The sequence below is a fragment of the Eubalaena glacialis genome, chromosome 15 (genome assembly GCF_028564815.1).
Source record: "Eubalaena glacialis isolate mEubGla1 chromosome 15, mEubGla1.1.hap2.+ XY, whole genome shotgun sequence".
NCBI lineage: Eukaryota > Metazoa > Chordata > Mammalia > Artiodactyla > Balaenidae > Eubalaena > Eubalaena glacialis.
The window spans coordinates 17,204,640-17,219,805 of record NC_083730.1 but is presented as its reverse complement, the minus strand read 5'-3'; the positions used below and the strand labels follow the sequence as shown (position 1 = coordinate 17,219,805).

The 15,166-nt window shown below is 48.3% G+C and overlaps 1 protein-coding gene across 1 annotated transcript in view; it reads right to left on the bottom strand.

Moving 5' to 3' along the window:
* Positions 1–15,166, bottom strand: part of ALPK2 (alpha kinase 2) — an 86,949-nt gene that overhangs the window by 6,552 nt on the left and 65,231 nt on the right. Inside the window, exons 8-9 of the mRNA XM_061168985.1 lie at positions 13,018–13,235; positions 7,642–7,690 (exon numbers count right to left, since the gene is read on the bottom strand). Coding sequence (XP_061024968.1) covers positions 7,642–7,690; positions 13,018–13,235 — 267 coding nt within the window. The remainder of the gene's footprint in view (positions 1–7,641; positions 7,691–13,017; positions 13,236–15,166) is intronic.

Below are 15,166 nucleotides of genomic sequence, written 5' to 3'. Positions count from 1 at the left end.
GTCTCCAAGCTGACCTTGGAGGTCCCCTCTAGACAGGGGACCTCAGCCCCCAAACACCATGGGAACCCCGGTCCAGCCAACACCACCTACCCCAGCCCATCGCCAGAGCCTCCTGGTGGTCGTCCTTGCTTCTCGCCTTGTCCGGGAGGCATCCCATGGCCACCCCGGGTGTAAGTCAGATCATGGTCACAAAACGGCTCAGAAGGCTCCACCTCCCTTAGAACAAAGCCTGGCTCCTTCGCATGGCTGCCAGCCTCTCTGTCCTTCTCGAGGCCGCCACAGCCCCTGCCCTCAGGCCTCCATTAAGCAAGAGCCACAGTGCCTCCATGGAAACAAGCCCTGGCACTTTCCTCCCTGACATCCACCCAGGCTGGGAGAAAGCCGGAGGGCAGCGGCACGCCCACAGTCTGGTTCTCTGCTTCTGCTAGCAAGGCCATTCCAGCAGCCCTGCACGCTTGCCAGCTTTCTGCTCTGACGCCTTCTGAAGGCGCCCCAAATCCAGGGGGGCCTCTGTGATGCGAGCCCTAGGACGAGGGAGCAGAGAGGGGCCCCAGGGGAGAAGAGGGGGCCCCAGATGTCTACTATGGGTCCATTCTCGAGGCCATGAGGCCCGTCCCCGTGGCTGTGCAGGAAGCACGCGGTCCTCGCCTTAATATCTGAAATGGAATCTGAAGTCGGGATCCAAGAGAGCCAAGGAGGGGATACGGGGGGCAAGACAGCCATGAAACAGGCAGTCTGAGATGGAGCTGCTGTCCCAGGCCACAGAGCTCCGACCCGCAAAGCCCCACCCTCATTCCACCTGCATACGGGGAGCCCCTTCAGGGCCACAGGGCCCGGGAGGTAAGGCGAGAGCACCAGTCTCCTCAGAAGATCACCTGCTCCGACGGCCACCCTGGGCGAGCCCTGACACCCTCAGGCAGGGGCCCCTCCTCTGGAACGGACGCCACTCAGCCCCGCAGTCTGTACCTCTATGGGCTCCGTCCCTTCGGCCTTTTCAGACACACACACGTACCCCCCATGCCTTTTTCTAGTGGCATCTCCCTCTTCAATCGCTGTAACCTGGAGCCCCACCATTGCACTTTGTGTAGACCTTCCTGAAGGCACTGTAGCTTTTTCCCAGACAACTCTGGCCTTCACCCAGCCCTACCCTCTCAGGCGCTCTGTGACCCCTGACTCTTGGCTATCACGTCCTCATCCTTCGTTTCCCTCCTGCTGTCTACCGGCCTGTCCTGCAGGGGGCGGTCTCGAGTCCATCAATCTTTCGAGATCTTCTTTCAGTTCAGACTTGTCTCTGAATCTGGAAGACAAATGACTAGGGGCCTGGCTGTGTCCCTCTGGTTCTGGGCATGGACCGGGCAGGGGGATAAATAGTGAGTAGTGTCGGGGAGTGGGAGGAAGCCCACGGCTCCAACTCCAGCCACTTCAACAGAACTGTCTTTTGTAAGACTTTGGACAGGAGGCCAAGAGACTGCCATGCTATTCCCGCTCTGTGGACAGGCTGGGTCCTGGCTGACTCCTGGGCCCAGGAGACTCTGAACACACACCAGGAGCATTGCCAGCAGGACCAGCCTCGTCAAAATTGTGCAGAGAATAAGTGTTCCCATCATGGGCCTCCACACCTGCTTGATGGCAAAGACTGGCCAAATAAACCAGCCACTGGCCAAGTAGCTCTGCTACCTAATGGCTTGATCGGATTTAAATGAGATGCAGGCTGCCTTCCAGGGTAGGTGACAACAGTGACAGAATGGGAAGGCAGATATCTGGGGTGTGAAAGTGCCTTTATTAGGTCCCTTAGGCCTGTGAGACTGGTCCCCTAAAGCCTGGTGTTGGTGAGTCAGCTAGAACATCCGGGATCTACAGCGACACGGGCCTGCTGTGCAAAGCACTTAAAGGATGTCAGGAAATTCTGTTCCAAATCTCTTTGTTTCCTCCCCTCCTGGAAGATTCATGCGTTGCATTAAATAGTCGCCCAGAGTCACCACACACACACACACACACACAGCACACGCCCCCGTGTGCACACAGGCACACCCACGAGCCTATCTCAGGGTGTGTTTCTTGAATATTAGATCCCATTTCCTTCCACACACAAGTATGTTTCAGCCCTTCCTCTCCGGGCAGGGTGGTGTCTCGGGATGGTGCCTGGGTTAAGCATCCCAGGTGGCTGCCGCCACTCTGTCTGTTCATAGCACACAGGGCTGCATGGTGGGCTGCTCTTGGCATGGATGGCAGATCCTTTTTCTGGAACTCAGCTGACTGAATGTGGGAGGCTGTGTTAATTTTTCCTGCTTCATGGCTCATAGGACATCACGCCGATGCCAGGAGAGCCTGCTTTCTTGAGGCAGTTGTCCTCACTGTGCGTCTGCCTTGATATTTGGGCCCTATCACCTCACATTTGCCGCTCAGCAAGAACAAGCCATTCGTGATTCTCTCCAGGGTCTCCTGAATTTGGTTTCCACGTCAGGGATGCCTGACACATGCCATGTATCCTATGCCTGATTGTTCTTTCTTCCAAAGGTAGAGCCACGATGCTGGCTGGCAGCCTGGTGGCCACAGGGAGGGGTTCCTTTGTGGTTATTCATATCGATCCTATTTTTGGTTCAATGCTTACAGACTGGGAAGAAATCTGCTCAGGGTACTTTTCTTTGTTTTTCACCAACATGAAGTGGGCTTTTGGGGGGAGAGATTACAGAAGACAAAAGCGTTGGCTCTGGTGCCCTCTGGTGGCTGAATCGCAATATCACCATCTCCCCAGAAACTCAACTGCTGGCTGGGGACAGGTGTGTGTTTGCAGGACCCACTGTGACATGTGCAGCTCTGCTCCCCAACAAGTGTTGGTATACACTGATTTTAGTTTGATTAGGTTAAATTTTCAAGTCTTCGGGTATGAAATTAGGCATTTTTTTCCCTTCTCTCCCTTCAGAGAACTCTAAATGCTCGAGCGATTTCAAATCAGAAATATGTTCGACAGTGCCGTGAGTATCTTGGGTCTGCCTAGAAAATGGATTATTCGATGTTGAAGCAATCCTCTTTGCCACACTTTGTAACGTGAAGTTTTGGTACTCAACACTGCCGAAGGATTGTAGGTATTGGGGTACAGGTGATTGGGGTACAGCATTCTTATCACTGGCTCACAGGACAATATGCCATGCTTCAGTTTTAAGGCTCATACCACCAAGTAAAGTTGCATTAAAATGAATAAGTCATGACGGTCCCCTATTTTCTTTTATAAGATTATAAATAGTTTACCCTTAAAATAGTATCATGGCTTCACTAAACAAGAGAACAAGCCAGGTCCCATTTACTGGGGCGCCCGCAGTCAAACATAGGGCTCAGGTTGAGTCACAGGGAATATTTTCTTTAGATGAAAATAAGTGGCTCCTCTTCCTGCAGAAGATCCTGACCAGTGCCAGCCAAAAAAGGGTGGACCCTAAACTGGGGAGATTTTCTTCTTCCTGGTTTAAATGTATTATCATCATTGTGAATAATTATTAAAGTAAGTCATATTTGCCTCCTCACTGTTTCCTCTGTCCATACCTGGTGTTCTTTATAATGTGATTAAAAGAACACGTGTAATGCTGCCTACATGGAGCACTGCGTCTTAGGACGGGGGCACCCATTCCCTAGGCTTCCGGAGAGCGGGCCACTCTCCCTCTCCAGCACGGATGACGGACGCCTGCGCAGGCTGCTTGCTAACAATTAAGAGAATGTGCTCAGTGCTCAACCACCAATCTCCTCTCCTGCTCTCTGGAAACCCTCTGGCATCTGCCAGGCTCCCCAGTCTTTCCTTCCCCTGCTCGAGATTGCTTCCCACCTAGACTTCTTTGCCTGTCTGTAAGCCGCCTTTGCACTTGAACCCTTTGCAAGTCTCTCCCATTGCCTGGGCTCCATTCTGCAGCTTTGACTTTCACTAGAGTTTCTTCAGTAGAACCTCGCCTCCTGTCCCTCGGGGCCCCTTACTCCATATAGGGCTGTGCCTGTAAGCAGGCTGCCCCCTTTCCCTACACCTCCTGCCCCTCACTTGGCAAGTAAGAAGGCGGGATGGACCCAGCCCCCAGGGGCCTCCGAAGACATCTCCCAGACCCCGCCCCTTGTCCTCTGGTCAGAGAAGCTTCCCCTTTTATCAGTTTTTCAAAAACTGTGCTTCTAAGAAACATTTCTTTGGAGAAAAAAAAAAAATGTGACTTCAAAAGAAAACTTCAAATAAAAGTTTTTTTAAAACACAATGGACAAGATGATCTAATACTCCTAATATCTAATCTTTCTCAGACACTTCAGAATTTCCTTCTCTCCCACCCCCTCCTTGGGAGGGAGGCAGTAAGTAACACTTAATAGACAACGTTTGGCACTGGGCTCCAGCTACCAGCTCTAATGGGTGCTGGGCAGCTGTCCCAGGCCAGATAAGTCACATTAAAGCTGAGAACAAAACCAAAGGGATTGGATTTCTTTTTTAAATTAGGAGAAAAAAAAATATGGTCTGGGTTCCTGGAAGCTGTTAAGATGCTTTTAAAAGATATCTTAAATCATCACTCTTATGCTTGTCTTAGTTTTTGAAACTTCTTGGGCAGGTTTCTGCTTTGTTTTGGTAGACAGTTGTTCCAAATAATGGTATGGAATTTGCCTACCCTGGGGTCAGGCTGGGGCATGGGTTGGGGGGAAGGTATTTATGAAGCATGTACTGAGCTTCAGGGACTGCATGCAGATGAACTGGGGAATCCTCAAGCCAACCCCATGTCCCCATTCTGTAGATCAGTGGCTTTGAGAATGTCAGGTCTCATGTCCACAGAGCTGGTAAGATAAGAGCCCAGCATTCAAACCAGGTCTGGATGAGGCCTGAATTTTTAATGTTCTGCAAATATGGAGCCTGTAAAGGAAAGCTTTAACTTGGGAATTTCTTCTGGGGTCCAGGAAAAGCCCTTCATAAATAGGGGTACCATATATTTTCTCAATGGAGAAACTTATCCAGGACAAATGAGTAACTAGACAGGATGCTAGGATGGCAGGCATGAAATAGTACTGTCCTGGGCAAATCAGGCTGTACTGTCACCCTTTTCATCACATGGGCCAAATTCCTATGACACCAAGAAGAAAGGCTACCACTAGAAGAATCAGAAGTAAGTGGCAGGACCCAGAACTGAACCCAAGTCTTTTTCTAAAAGCCCTGTTCTCCCCACTGCATCATACTCCCCTCCTGATGTGCTCTCTTCACAAGCCCAAGGCCATGACCCGATTCCCTGACCCATATGACAGGGCTCCGGTCAGCAAGGGGGATGGAGTGTGGAGATAGGAAAATACAATTTTGTGTTGGAACTGAGCAGATTTTGAGAAGGAAAATATGCCAACTGCATCTTAGTTCTAAAACCAAATTAGAAGCTTTTGCGTAGTGGGTGAGAACTTCATGAATCAGACTTATTGATCTGGAGGTTAAAAGAGAGTGGTCTCCTTTCCACTTTTTTCAAATCCCTCTACTTTTCTCCATCCTCCATACACTCATTGAAAATTAGTGTACTTGTTAAAGCACTGCTGATGCCGATGGTCGGAAATAACCGGAAAGCTCAAGTAAATAAGTTGTTCCCAGCTGTAGGAGAGTGACCTATATTAATCATGCTATTTTATTGTCCGTGTTTCTGACACTTGGACATCTGGGGCTTTGCTGGCCCTGAAGAGACTCCCCTTCCCAGGGTTAGCCAATTCCTAGAGATAGTAAATGACTGGCCTTCTAGAATGCCTTTCATATGCCAACTAACCAATCTGCAGCCCACTCCCACCACCTCCTCTATTGGGGTCTCACACTCTGGGCCACTATCCATCTGCCCTAATCACCCTAGGGCAGGTACCAGATGACCCCAGACAGCCGGACACCCCAGAGCCTGCTGGAACTTTTCAAACTAGTCAATTCCAAGCTTGCTTACCCAGCCCCACCTATTCCTTCCCTCAAAAACCACAGTAAAAGCTCTCATCCATGTTTTCCCCTCACTCCTTCTGCCTCCTGACTGACCCTGGTGCTTCCCCATGTGGCCCCCCATGGCCTGGCAAGCCCCTTCCTCTTGGGAACTGTGAATAACCAACTCTTTTCAGTGGCAATTGTCTCCTGATCTGTCGGCTTCATCATATCTGAACCATAAGAAAGCCTACTTTAATTGAAGTATAGTTGATGTACAATATTATATGTTACAGGTGTACAATATAGTGATTCACACTTTTTAAAGATTATACTCCATTTATAGTTATTATAAAATATTGGCTATATTCACCATGTTATACAATATATCCTTGTAGCTTATTTTATACCTAATAGATTGTACCTCTTAATCTCCTACCCCATCTTGCCCCTCCCCCCTTCTCTCCCCCCACTGGTAACCACTAGTTTGTTCTCTATATCTGTGAGTCTGCTTCTTTTTTGTTATATTCACTAGTTTGTTGTATTTTTTGGATTCCACATATAAGTGATACACAATGTCTTTCTCTGACTTATTTCACTTAGCATAATGCCAAGTCCATCCATGTTGCTGCAAATGGCAAAATTTCAATCTTTTTTTTATGGCTGAGTAGTATTCCATTGTATATATATATATACCACATCTTCTTTATCCATTCATTTGTTGATGGACACTTAGGTTGCTTCCATATCTTGGCAACTGTAAATAATGCTGCTATGAACATTGGGGTGCATGTATCTTTTTGAATTAGCGGTTTTAATTTTTTTGGATATATACCCAGCAGTGGAATTTCTGGGACATATGGTAGTTCTATTTTTAGTATGAGAAAACTCCATACTAAAACCTCCATTTTAAAACACACGCCACCCCTTCTAAAAGTCACTTGCTTGCCCCCCCCCGCCCCATTTCTTCCTCCTTACAAACGGTCCTAGTACATGGTAAGAGCAGCAGTGGGAGAAAGCATGGTAGCTCCAACCTGGAGCTTTATTTTCACGAAGAACCTCAAATAGCCTGCTCTCTCCTCATTAGTGGTCAAGCAAAGCAGAGAGAAGAGCAAGTTTGTTCAAGAGATACCCCAGTAAAATGTTATTTTAGTGCTGTCCGGGCACACCCCACAGTGAGCAAAGCAACTCCCTATGCTAAATTAGGAAATCAATACCACTGACAACAACCATAGTCACTAATCACAGCCCTTCCATAGCCATTTGCCCCTGTAATCAATCATCAACATGGGAGTCTGGGAGCCGCCTAAAATACTTTTTAGTGAAAAGTATGGGGAAAATACATTAGAAATATGCAAACTGAGTTCACTCAATTGCAAAAATAGAATTTTTAAAGAAGCTTCTAATAGTGAAGATATTAAATGTAGAAAAACGGAATATTCCTAGTTAAAAGGAATCCCAATAATGCTGGCATTTTTCCCCCCAACCATGGCCCTGCTGTTAGTAATCAATCTTGAAATGTGTTCAGAGTTCTTATTTGTTTCAAAGTTAGGAAACAAATGTGTTTCGCTGGGAGAACAAAGTCCATAAATATTTTAGGTAAGTGAGGGAAGTGAACTGAATTCATCCCAAGAACATCTGTCTTTCGCAGTTGGGACAAGTAACCTCCTCTGCCCACATCAGCCTAACAGCATCTGTCCCGTAGGTGTTTGGAAACCCAGAGATGAGTGATATGCACCTGACTTTTTTCTTCTACTCACCCTTTAGCCAATGTTGCTATGCCAACGTCAGTCAACTTCATTCCTACACCTATGGGAAGAGAGAGCAAAGACGGGATTGGTGTTACACGGGGCTCCTCAGAAAAGAGGGACCATCTATTCACAGGGAGGGGTAGCGTCAGCCCCATCATCATTTCCTTTCCTGCATAAACACATACTTTCTTCCTTGTTTCCATCAGCAGAAGCTGACAGCCTTTCAGACGTGCATCCAGCTTTACGGAACCATAATGGGCAAGGCAGGCTTCTGAGGCAGCCGGTCAGGGGAGCAAGGGGTGGGGCCTGCTGCCTCACAACACATGCCCTTTACAGCTCCGGAAACGAAAATGCTGTCCTCTGCCTGCCTGGTCCACTGCCTCTGCTGGAGGAGGGAGGCCTGTCACTTGTCCCAGGAGTTCTCTCCCCAGAAACGCTCTGATTTGGGCTTAGGCCTGTTCCGTGTTCTTCATCAAAAGCGGAAGCCCTTATACAACAGAAGGTGGGGTGGGTGAGGGCTGGGCTGGCTAAGTTCAACAGTGAGAGAGTTCAAGGTGGCCTGTGTTCAGTCCAAGGTCAGACTCCAGACACACAGTTTCCCATCTCCAGAAAGATGGCATCCCGATTCAGGATTGAAGGTTTTCTGGGTCGGCTTTAGACCCAGGGAAGCACTACTGAGTTATGTGTAGACTTTTAACCATTGGCCTGGAGATGTCACGCGCGGTCTAACCTTTTGATGCTTATCCCAACCTCTCTCCATTAAGCCATTGGAAGTTGCGGGATGGGGGGCGGGATACCCAATCAACAAAACAGCTGCCTGAGCTTCCCACGCTGGTCCCTAAAAAAGCCATAGGCATCCCTGGTAGAATCCCAAGCACTCAGGAGTCTTTTTGCTTCTCCCCTCCCAGCAGGAGCAGATGGGAGAGTGGCTAAGGAACCAGGGATTCAAAGAGAATGAAAGTCCTACTGTCTTGCAAGGTGGGGAAGGGCAAGGTCGCTGTCACCTTCTGCAGTTGAAAACCGCCATCCTCTCTCACCCAGGTCTGGAGGAAGGCAATCCTCTCTGATGCTCAGAGCGCGGACAGCCTCTGGCCTTTCCAGAATCTCCTTGCCAGACCAGCTACCATTTCTGCTCCTGCCTCTCTAGGGTCGTGGCTGTAGGCACTGGCTCCGACTCCGTGGACCACTGCCTTAATCTCACCCGTGCCATCTAGTGACCGGCCTTTTACGGCAGGGCATGGGGTCCATGGTGCTATGCCACCTGAGCCTTGCCTCCTCTTCTCTGGCCCCCGACTCTTGTCCCACCCGGGCCAGGCTGTGGTCACTATATTCCCCAAGGCCAGCCGGCGACTTGCTCACTGAAGGGCCTGGCGGCCCAGAAGCCAGTCTGGGCTGTGGACGAAGGAACCAGCATCCCTGGCAAAAGCCAACCCTGGGGGTCAGGCCTGATGGCAACCTAGTTCCATGGGTCTCCCTCATATGAGCACTGTTTTCTGAGGCTCAGAAAAGGACAGCTAGGGACTTCCCTGGTGGCACAGTGGTTAAGAATCCACCTGCCAATGCAGGGGACACGGGTTCGAGCCCTGCTCTGGGAAGATCCCACGTGCCGCGGAGCAACTAAGCCCCTGCGCCACAACTACTGAGGCTGCGAGCCACAACTACTGAGCCTGCGCGTCTAGAGCCTGTGCTCCGCAACTAGAGAAGCCACTGCAATGAGAAGCCCGTGCTCCTCAAAGAGTAGCCCCGCTCCCCGAAACTAGAGAAAGCCCGCGTGCAGCAACGAAGATCCAATGCAGCCAAAAATAAATAAAATTAAATTAAATAAAAGAAAAGGACAGCTAAAGGGTTAATTTTCTGATTCAGCAATGTCTGTCTGGAGTGAGGCAAAAATACATGTCATGCTGCTGTTCAGACAGAAGCAAAGAGCCCTGCTTTTCTGCAGGGCACCTGGGAGCTAAATTAGACACAGCACTTTGGGGGAGCCAGTAAGCATTTTAAAAGCCTCTTTCACAGTTGGCAACTAATTCATCTCATTCTTTCAAAGCTGCTAACAACTAAAATACATGTAGAAATGCTTCACATAGTTTTTATGATAGGAACTGGGCTTTAAAAAAAAAAAAAAAACCGACTCCAAACTGCAAAAGCCCTCTTTGGACATCTTGTTTCGTGGAAAAGTTGTACTTAAAAAGTACAGCTCTAAGCCGCATAGAAGTCCAATTTTAAAGAGTCATTTGGCAAAAGGTCCTTGAGCTTGGGAATTGCTTTTCCTCAATTCTCACAATTACCAGCTGTCACTGATGTTTGGAAAACTAGAATTTGATTTTCAAAAGGAAACTTCTCTCTTGGTTTTATAGTTTGCCAGCAATTCAACAAAGGTTACTAAGGGTCTCTATAGGATAATAATTTAGATTATAGTGTGCAGCTATTAAACCAAGTTGGGGATAATAGTCATCTACAGGTTGTTTCTGATGGAAGGCAGGAAGAAGGCAGTATTACAGTTTGTTCTCCATAACTTGAGTTCTTGGGTTATTTGGGTGACAGCTTCTTAGGAAGCCCAGTGGTCTCTGGTGTGTGCAGATCTTAGGGCCAAATCACAGGCTCACCTTTCACCCCACTGACCTGCAGGACTCGCCACAATCCCATCAACAAGCCAAGGCAACCAGGGAGAGAATAACTTAAGAGTCTGAGAAAGTGAGACTTGAGCTTGGGTTTGTTTGGGATTTTTAAATCCTAATTCCAGTGTCTTAGTAAAATTATAAAATGTGGGGATCGTCTAGAGAATGGATGTGTTATCTTGTGCCACAGTGATGATGACAATAGTAAGATTCTTCCCAGCAGCAGCAGAGAGTAAATAAACACCCTTATGAAACACCATGCCAACACTTTCAACCACACATGTCATTTACGGGGAGATATAACGTTCCACTACAGCTGTTTACTAGTGCCTGGAAGCAAAATTAACCGTGCATGAAGCTCCGGGGTGTTGCTTTTCGGTAGATGAACTGTACTTAATGCAAAATTAACTCTGAAGGAGGAAAGATGGGGAAGTCTCAACAGTTGCACAGACAGTCTAATTAAAATAGCTGTCTGTTTAAGACCGTATTGTCTGTGCGTGGCAGCAAAGTCTCTTCAAAAGTGAGTGGATATGGCTGGCTTCAACTTGCAGATCAGCCTCCCCTGCAAGTCTGTAACATTGCACTTCCCAGCTGACCTCAGAGGAGTCCCTCACAGGAGTCTTTGACATTAAGGGATACTTGGAAATCTTGCAAATTTGTAAATTTGAGTTTTAGTGGAAAGAGTTTGGGGTTCAGAGTCAGAAGCAGTGTTGGAGTCTTGGACCCCTCTTCTTCTTAGCTGAGTGAGCCGGGGATTAGATCATTAGCTCCCAGCCTCTGTTTTCTCATCTGTAAAATGGGGATCATAACACTCTCTTTGGCAGGGTTATTACGAAGATTAAACAAAAAATAGGGGAAAATGAGTGCAGACAAAAACTGGTGAAATACACAAGGTCTGTAGTCTTGTTAATTACATCGTGCCGATGTGAGTCTCCTGGTTTTGATAGTGTACTGTAGGTACGTAAGGTGTTATCATTAGGCAAAGCTGGGTGAAGGGTACATGGGGACCCCTCTGTATGTTTTTGCAATCTCTCATGCCTATGGTTATTTCAAAAGTTTTTAAAAATAGGGAACTCTTACTATGTGTCCATGCTGCGCTAAATGTCTTGCTATCTCATTTCATCCTCCCAACCACCCCACGTGGAAATTACTGAGGCACAGAGAGGTAAGTGGTTTGCCCAAGGCTAACATCTAGAAAGTGGAGGTGCAGGAAATAGAACCCACAGGCATTCTTGCTCTTCACCACCATGCTGTATAGAGCTTGGGATTCTTATATCTGACAATGTCTGACATAAGTAGGTACTCAGTTATAGTTCAGATTTTTTTCTTAAAGCATTATTATTTGGAAAGGAAAAGGAATAGGAAAGCCCCTGTGGCAGAAGCTGTTGGGACCCTGCCCATCACCCTCATCCTCACTCCTTCCATGCACGCAGCTCTACGTCAAGGTACCACCACCAGCATCTCTTGGCCTGAGAACACGCTCTGATCACAGGCACCTGCTTTGCTCAGCGTGGCTTGCCCATGTGCAGGTGGCAAACGCAGGGGAGTTAACACCCCCATCTGGAGCAGCCTTCTCCTGGTAACTAAAGGGAGTTGGAGTATAAATACCCCTGCTCCCTCACTCCTTGGGTGTGCTAATTCTGAGAAGTGTGTTCTGCCCAGCCTCCCCCAGTTTCCCCAGCAGGCATGAGCTTCAGTAATACACAGTGGTAACCGGGTATAAGGTACCCTATCGACTTTCTTTCCCTTCCCTGCCACACTCCCTCAGTCTCCTACCAATGTTTCCTGGGATCCCCTCCCAAATATTTGCACTTGAACATTTGCGTGCAATAAAGGATTAACCTTGCCTAAATAAAGGATTCGTTTTTGCCCAACTTTTTGGAGGTAACTGCTAAGCTCTGATAAGAGTGTCCAAAGAGGCTAGAGGCAGAGGTCAGTCTCACGAGCAGGCAGTGATGGCTCCCGAATAAAATCTCTGAATACCAAGGCTCAGGGGAGCTCTCCTGGTTGGCAGTGCTCCCACATCATTGAGGGGAGAAGCACTGTCCCCATGGTTTCACCAGGAGGGGACAACTGGAAATTCCCACCTGGTCTCTCCTGGACTCTTTCCCGTGTGTCTCTTCCCTTGGTTGATTTGAGTCTGTATCTTTTCACTATAATAAACCTTAACCACGAACATAATGGCTTTCCTGAGTTCCCTGGGTCCTCCCAGGAAATTAATGAACTTGAGGGTGGTCTTGGGGAAGCCCCAAACTGCAACTTGCCTCAGGGCTGTCTCTGTGGGAAACCTAATTATGACATCCCTACTTCATACAACAAATGTATTCCCCAAAATGTGGGTATAAACTGAAAACATGCTGTAAATTCACCAGCGGAGCTTGAAATCTAAAGCAACTGTGCAAGATCCTTTCACCTGTTAAGAATGAATTCTTACATTTTAATTTATCTTTTGGTACATCTGGATTTTCATGTGTATGTCTGAATTTGTACCTATTGAGGATATAGAGCGCCAGTTTTTGGTTACCTGTTGCAATGGGAAGGTGTTACTGGAATGAATTATTAAAATGTACTTTGTTACTCCATCGAGTTGGTCTTCTCGGGCTCCTTTGTTGCTTTGTTTCTGATGAGACATTAGTAACGCTTTCTGCTGGTGAAGGTGCTTACAGTCTGTACCCAGCAGACCTCTCCCTCCGCCCGCCCCCCCCAACCCCCCCAGGAACATCCCAGGCCCACAGCATCCCTGGAGCCCAGGCCAAGCCGCTCTCCTCACCCTGCATGTCTGTGACCAGGAGGCAGCCACTTGTTTTCTGATAGACCCAGTGCTGGAAGGTGCAACATTTCTGACCAGCCTCCGATTCTCTTCTCAAGAAGTTTATCTCCTTCCCATCCCTGATGGAATACTTCACAAATTCTCCAATCAGCTCTTCCTCCACTGTTGCGTATGGGATATTGTTCTCAGGTCGATGGATAAGAAAAATAGGAATGATCCTGGAAGGGAAGAGAACATGGGCACGCATCGTGTTCTCAGATGGCAATAAAGATGGCGGGGATATTCTATCCTGACCTGGAGGAGTAGGGAGCTGCAGGATAAATCCTTGGGTTCCATCAGCTGTAGACTACAAATTCCCCCAGTGACTGTTTAGTGGATAAAAGGAAGTGTTCCTTTTATTTGTTCCTAGAGTTGGTGAGAAACTCCTCCTTGGGATGGAGTTTAATTGCTCATGTAGCAATGAATGTCTTCATTACAGGCATACCTCAATGACCCATTGGTCAGGTGACTAATATATCCATCCATCCAGCATCTATCCACCCTTCCATCCACCCTTCCTTTCAGTCAACAAATATGCATTCAGTGGCTTCTATGTGTCAGACACTCTTCCAGACACTGTTCCAGAAAACAGCAGTAAAGAAAAGAGACTCTGCTCTCAAGGATCTTACATTTAAATGAAGGAGACAGGCAATAAACAAGCGTCTAGTGCTCGGTGCTATATGAAAAAAAATAAAGCAGTGGAGAGGAGAGAGGTAGCACAGGGGGTGGAGGAGGGGTTACGATTTTATTTAGGGAGGTCAGAGAAGGTCTTGATCGTAAAGAACATTTGAGCAGAGACTTGTAGGAGGTGGGCATGGAGAGAGCCATGAGGATGTCTATGGAAGGAACATTCCAAGTAGAAGGAAGAGCAAAGGGCAGAGGCCCTGGGCAGGAGCATCTGGGGCGTGTTCAAACAGCAGCGAGGGGCCGATGTGGCTGGAGAGCGTCGAGCAAGGGGACCGTGGTGGTTTGTGTGAGGATGGGAGGAAATGGGGAGCTGGACCTTGGGGAGTCTGGGCCACTTGAGAAACTTTGCCCTTTGTACTGAGCAGGAAGAGAAGCCACTGGAGGGTTTTGGATACAGGAGTGACATGATCAAACTTGTGTGTGACAGGGATCACTCTGCCACCCTGCGTGGTACGGAGCGTGCAAGGGCAGACGCGGGACACAGGGAGGAGGCCACGTGAGAACGATGGCACCTGGAAGTGGAGAGGTGATCAGATCCTGCACTGACCCATTCACCGTCACACCATCCTAGATGATTAACCCAAACCCGCTCTTCTCTCCTCAGACCGCCCACGCCTCCTCCCCAGCCTCACTCTCAGCCGAGGACCTTGCTTCCTGTTTGACTGTGAAACTGAAACAATGAGAAATTCTCACAGCTACACCCACCACGTGTTCCTGCCTCCCAAGGTCAGTGCCCATGTCCTCTGCCTGCCCACCATCTACTATGGAGGAGCCCTCCTTGCTGCTACCTGAACCATCTCTCCACTGGTGCCCTGGATCCCAACCCCTCCCCGATGCTCGAGGATATTGTTCCAGGGATGGTTCCCCACTCTCCCTCCCACCAGGGTTTCCCCCTACAGACTCATTCCCAACGGCAACAGAGAGTAATAACTCTACTCAGCCTGTGGACCTCACAGCCCACCCCCACTACTGACTCACTGTTTACATCAAAACCCAAATCAGTTGTAGACTCACCGTCTCCAATCCCTTCCCTCCCATTCAGTCTTGAATTCACTCAAAGTGACTTTCCTGCTTAAAGAAGCCTCGGTCAAGGGCACCACAGGCACCATGTCGCTGAGTCTAATTGTCCCTTCTCAGCCCTCATCTTACTCGCCCTCAATGGCACTGGACACTGGATCGCTCACTTCTTTTTAAGACACTTTCCCATGGCTTCCAGAAACTCACTTCCTCTTGGTTTTCTTTCTGCTTCACTGGCTACTTCCTGTCTCCTTTCCTGGTTCCTCATTTCTCCCCAACTTTTACACCCTGGCACGCCCTGGGATAGCTCTTCTCACTGTGCACACGTTCCCTAGTGACCCTCCTTGTTTTAAATACAGTTCATATGTCGGCAGTTTCCACATTTATATCTCCAGCCCAGACCTCT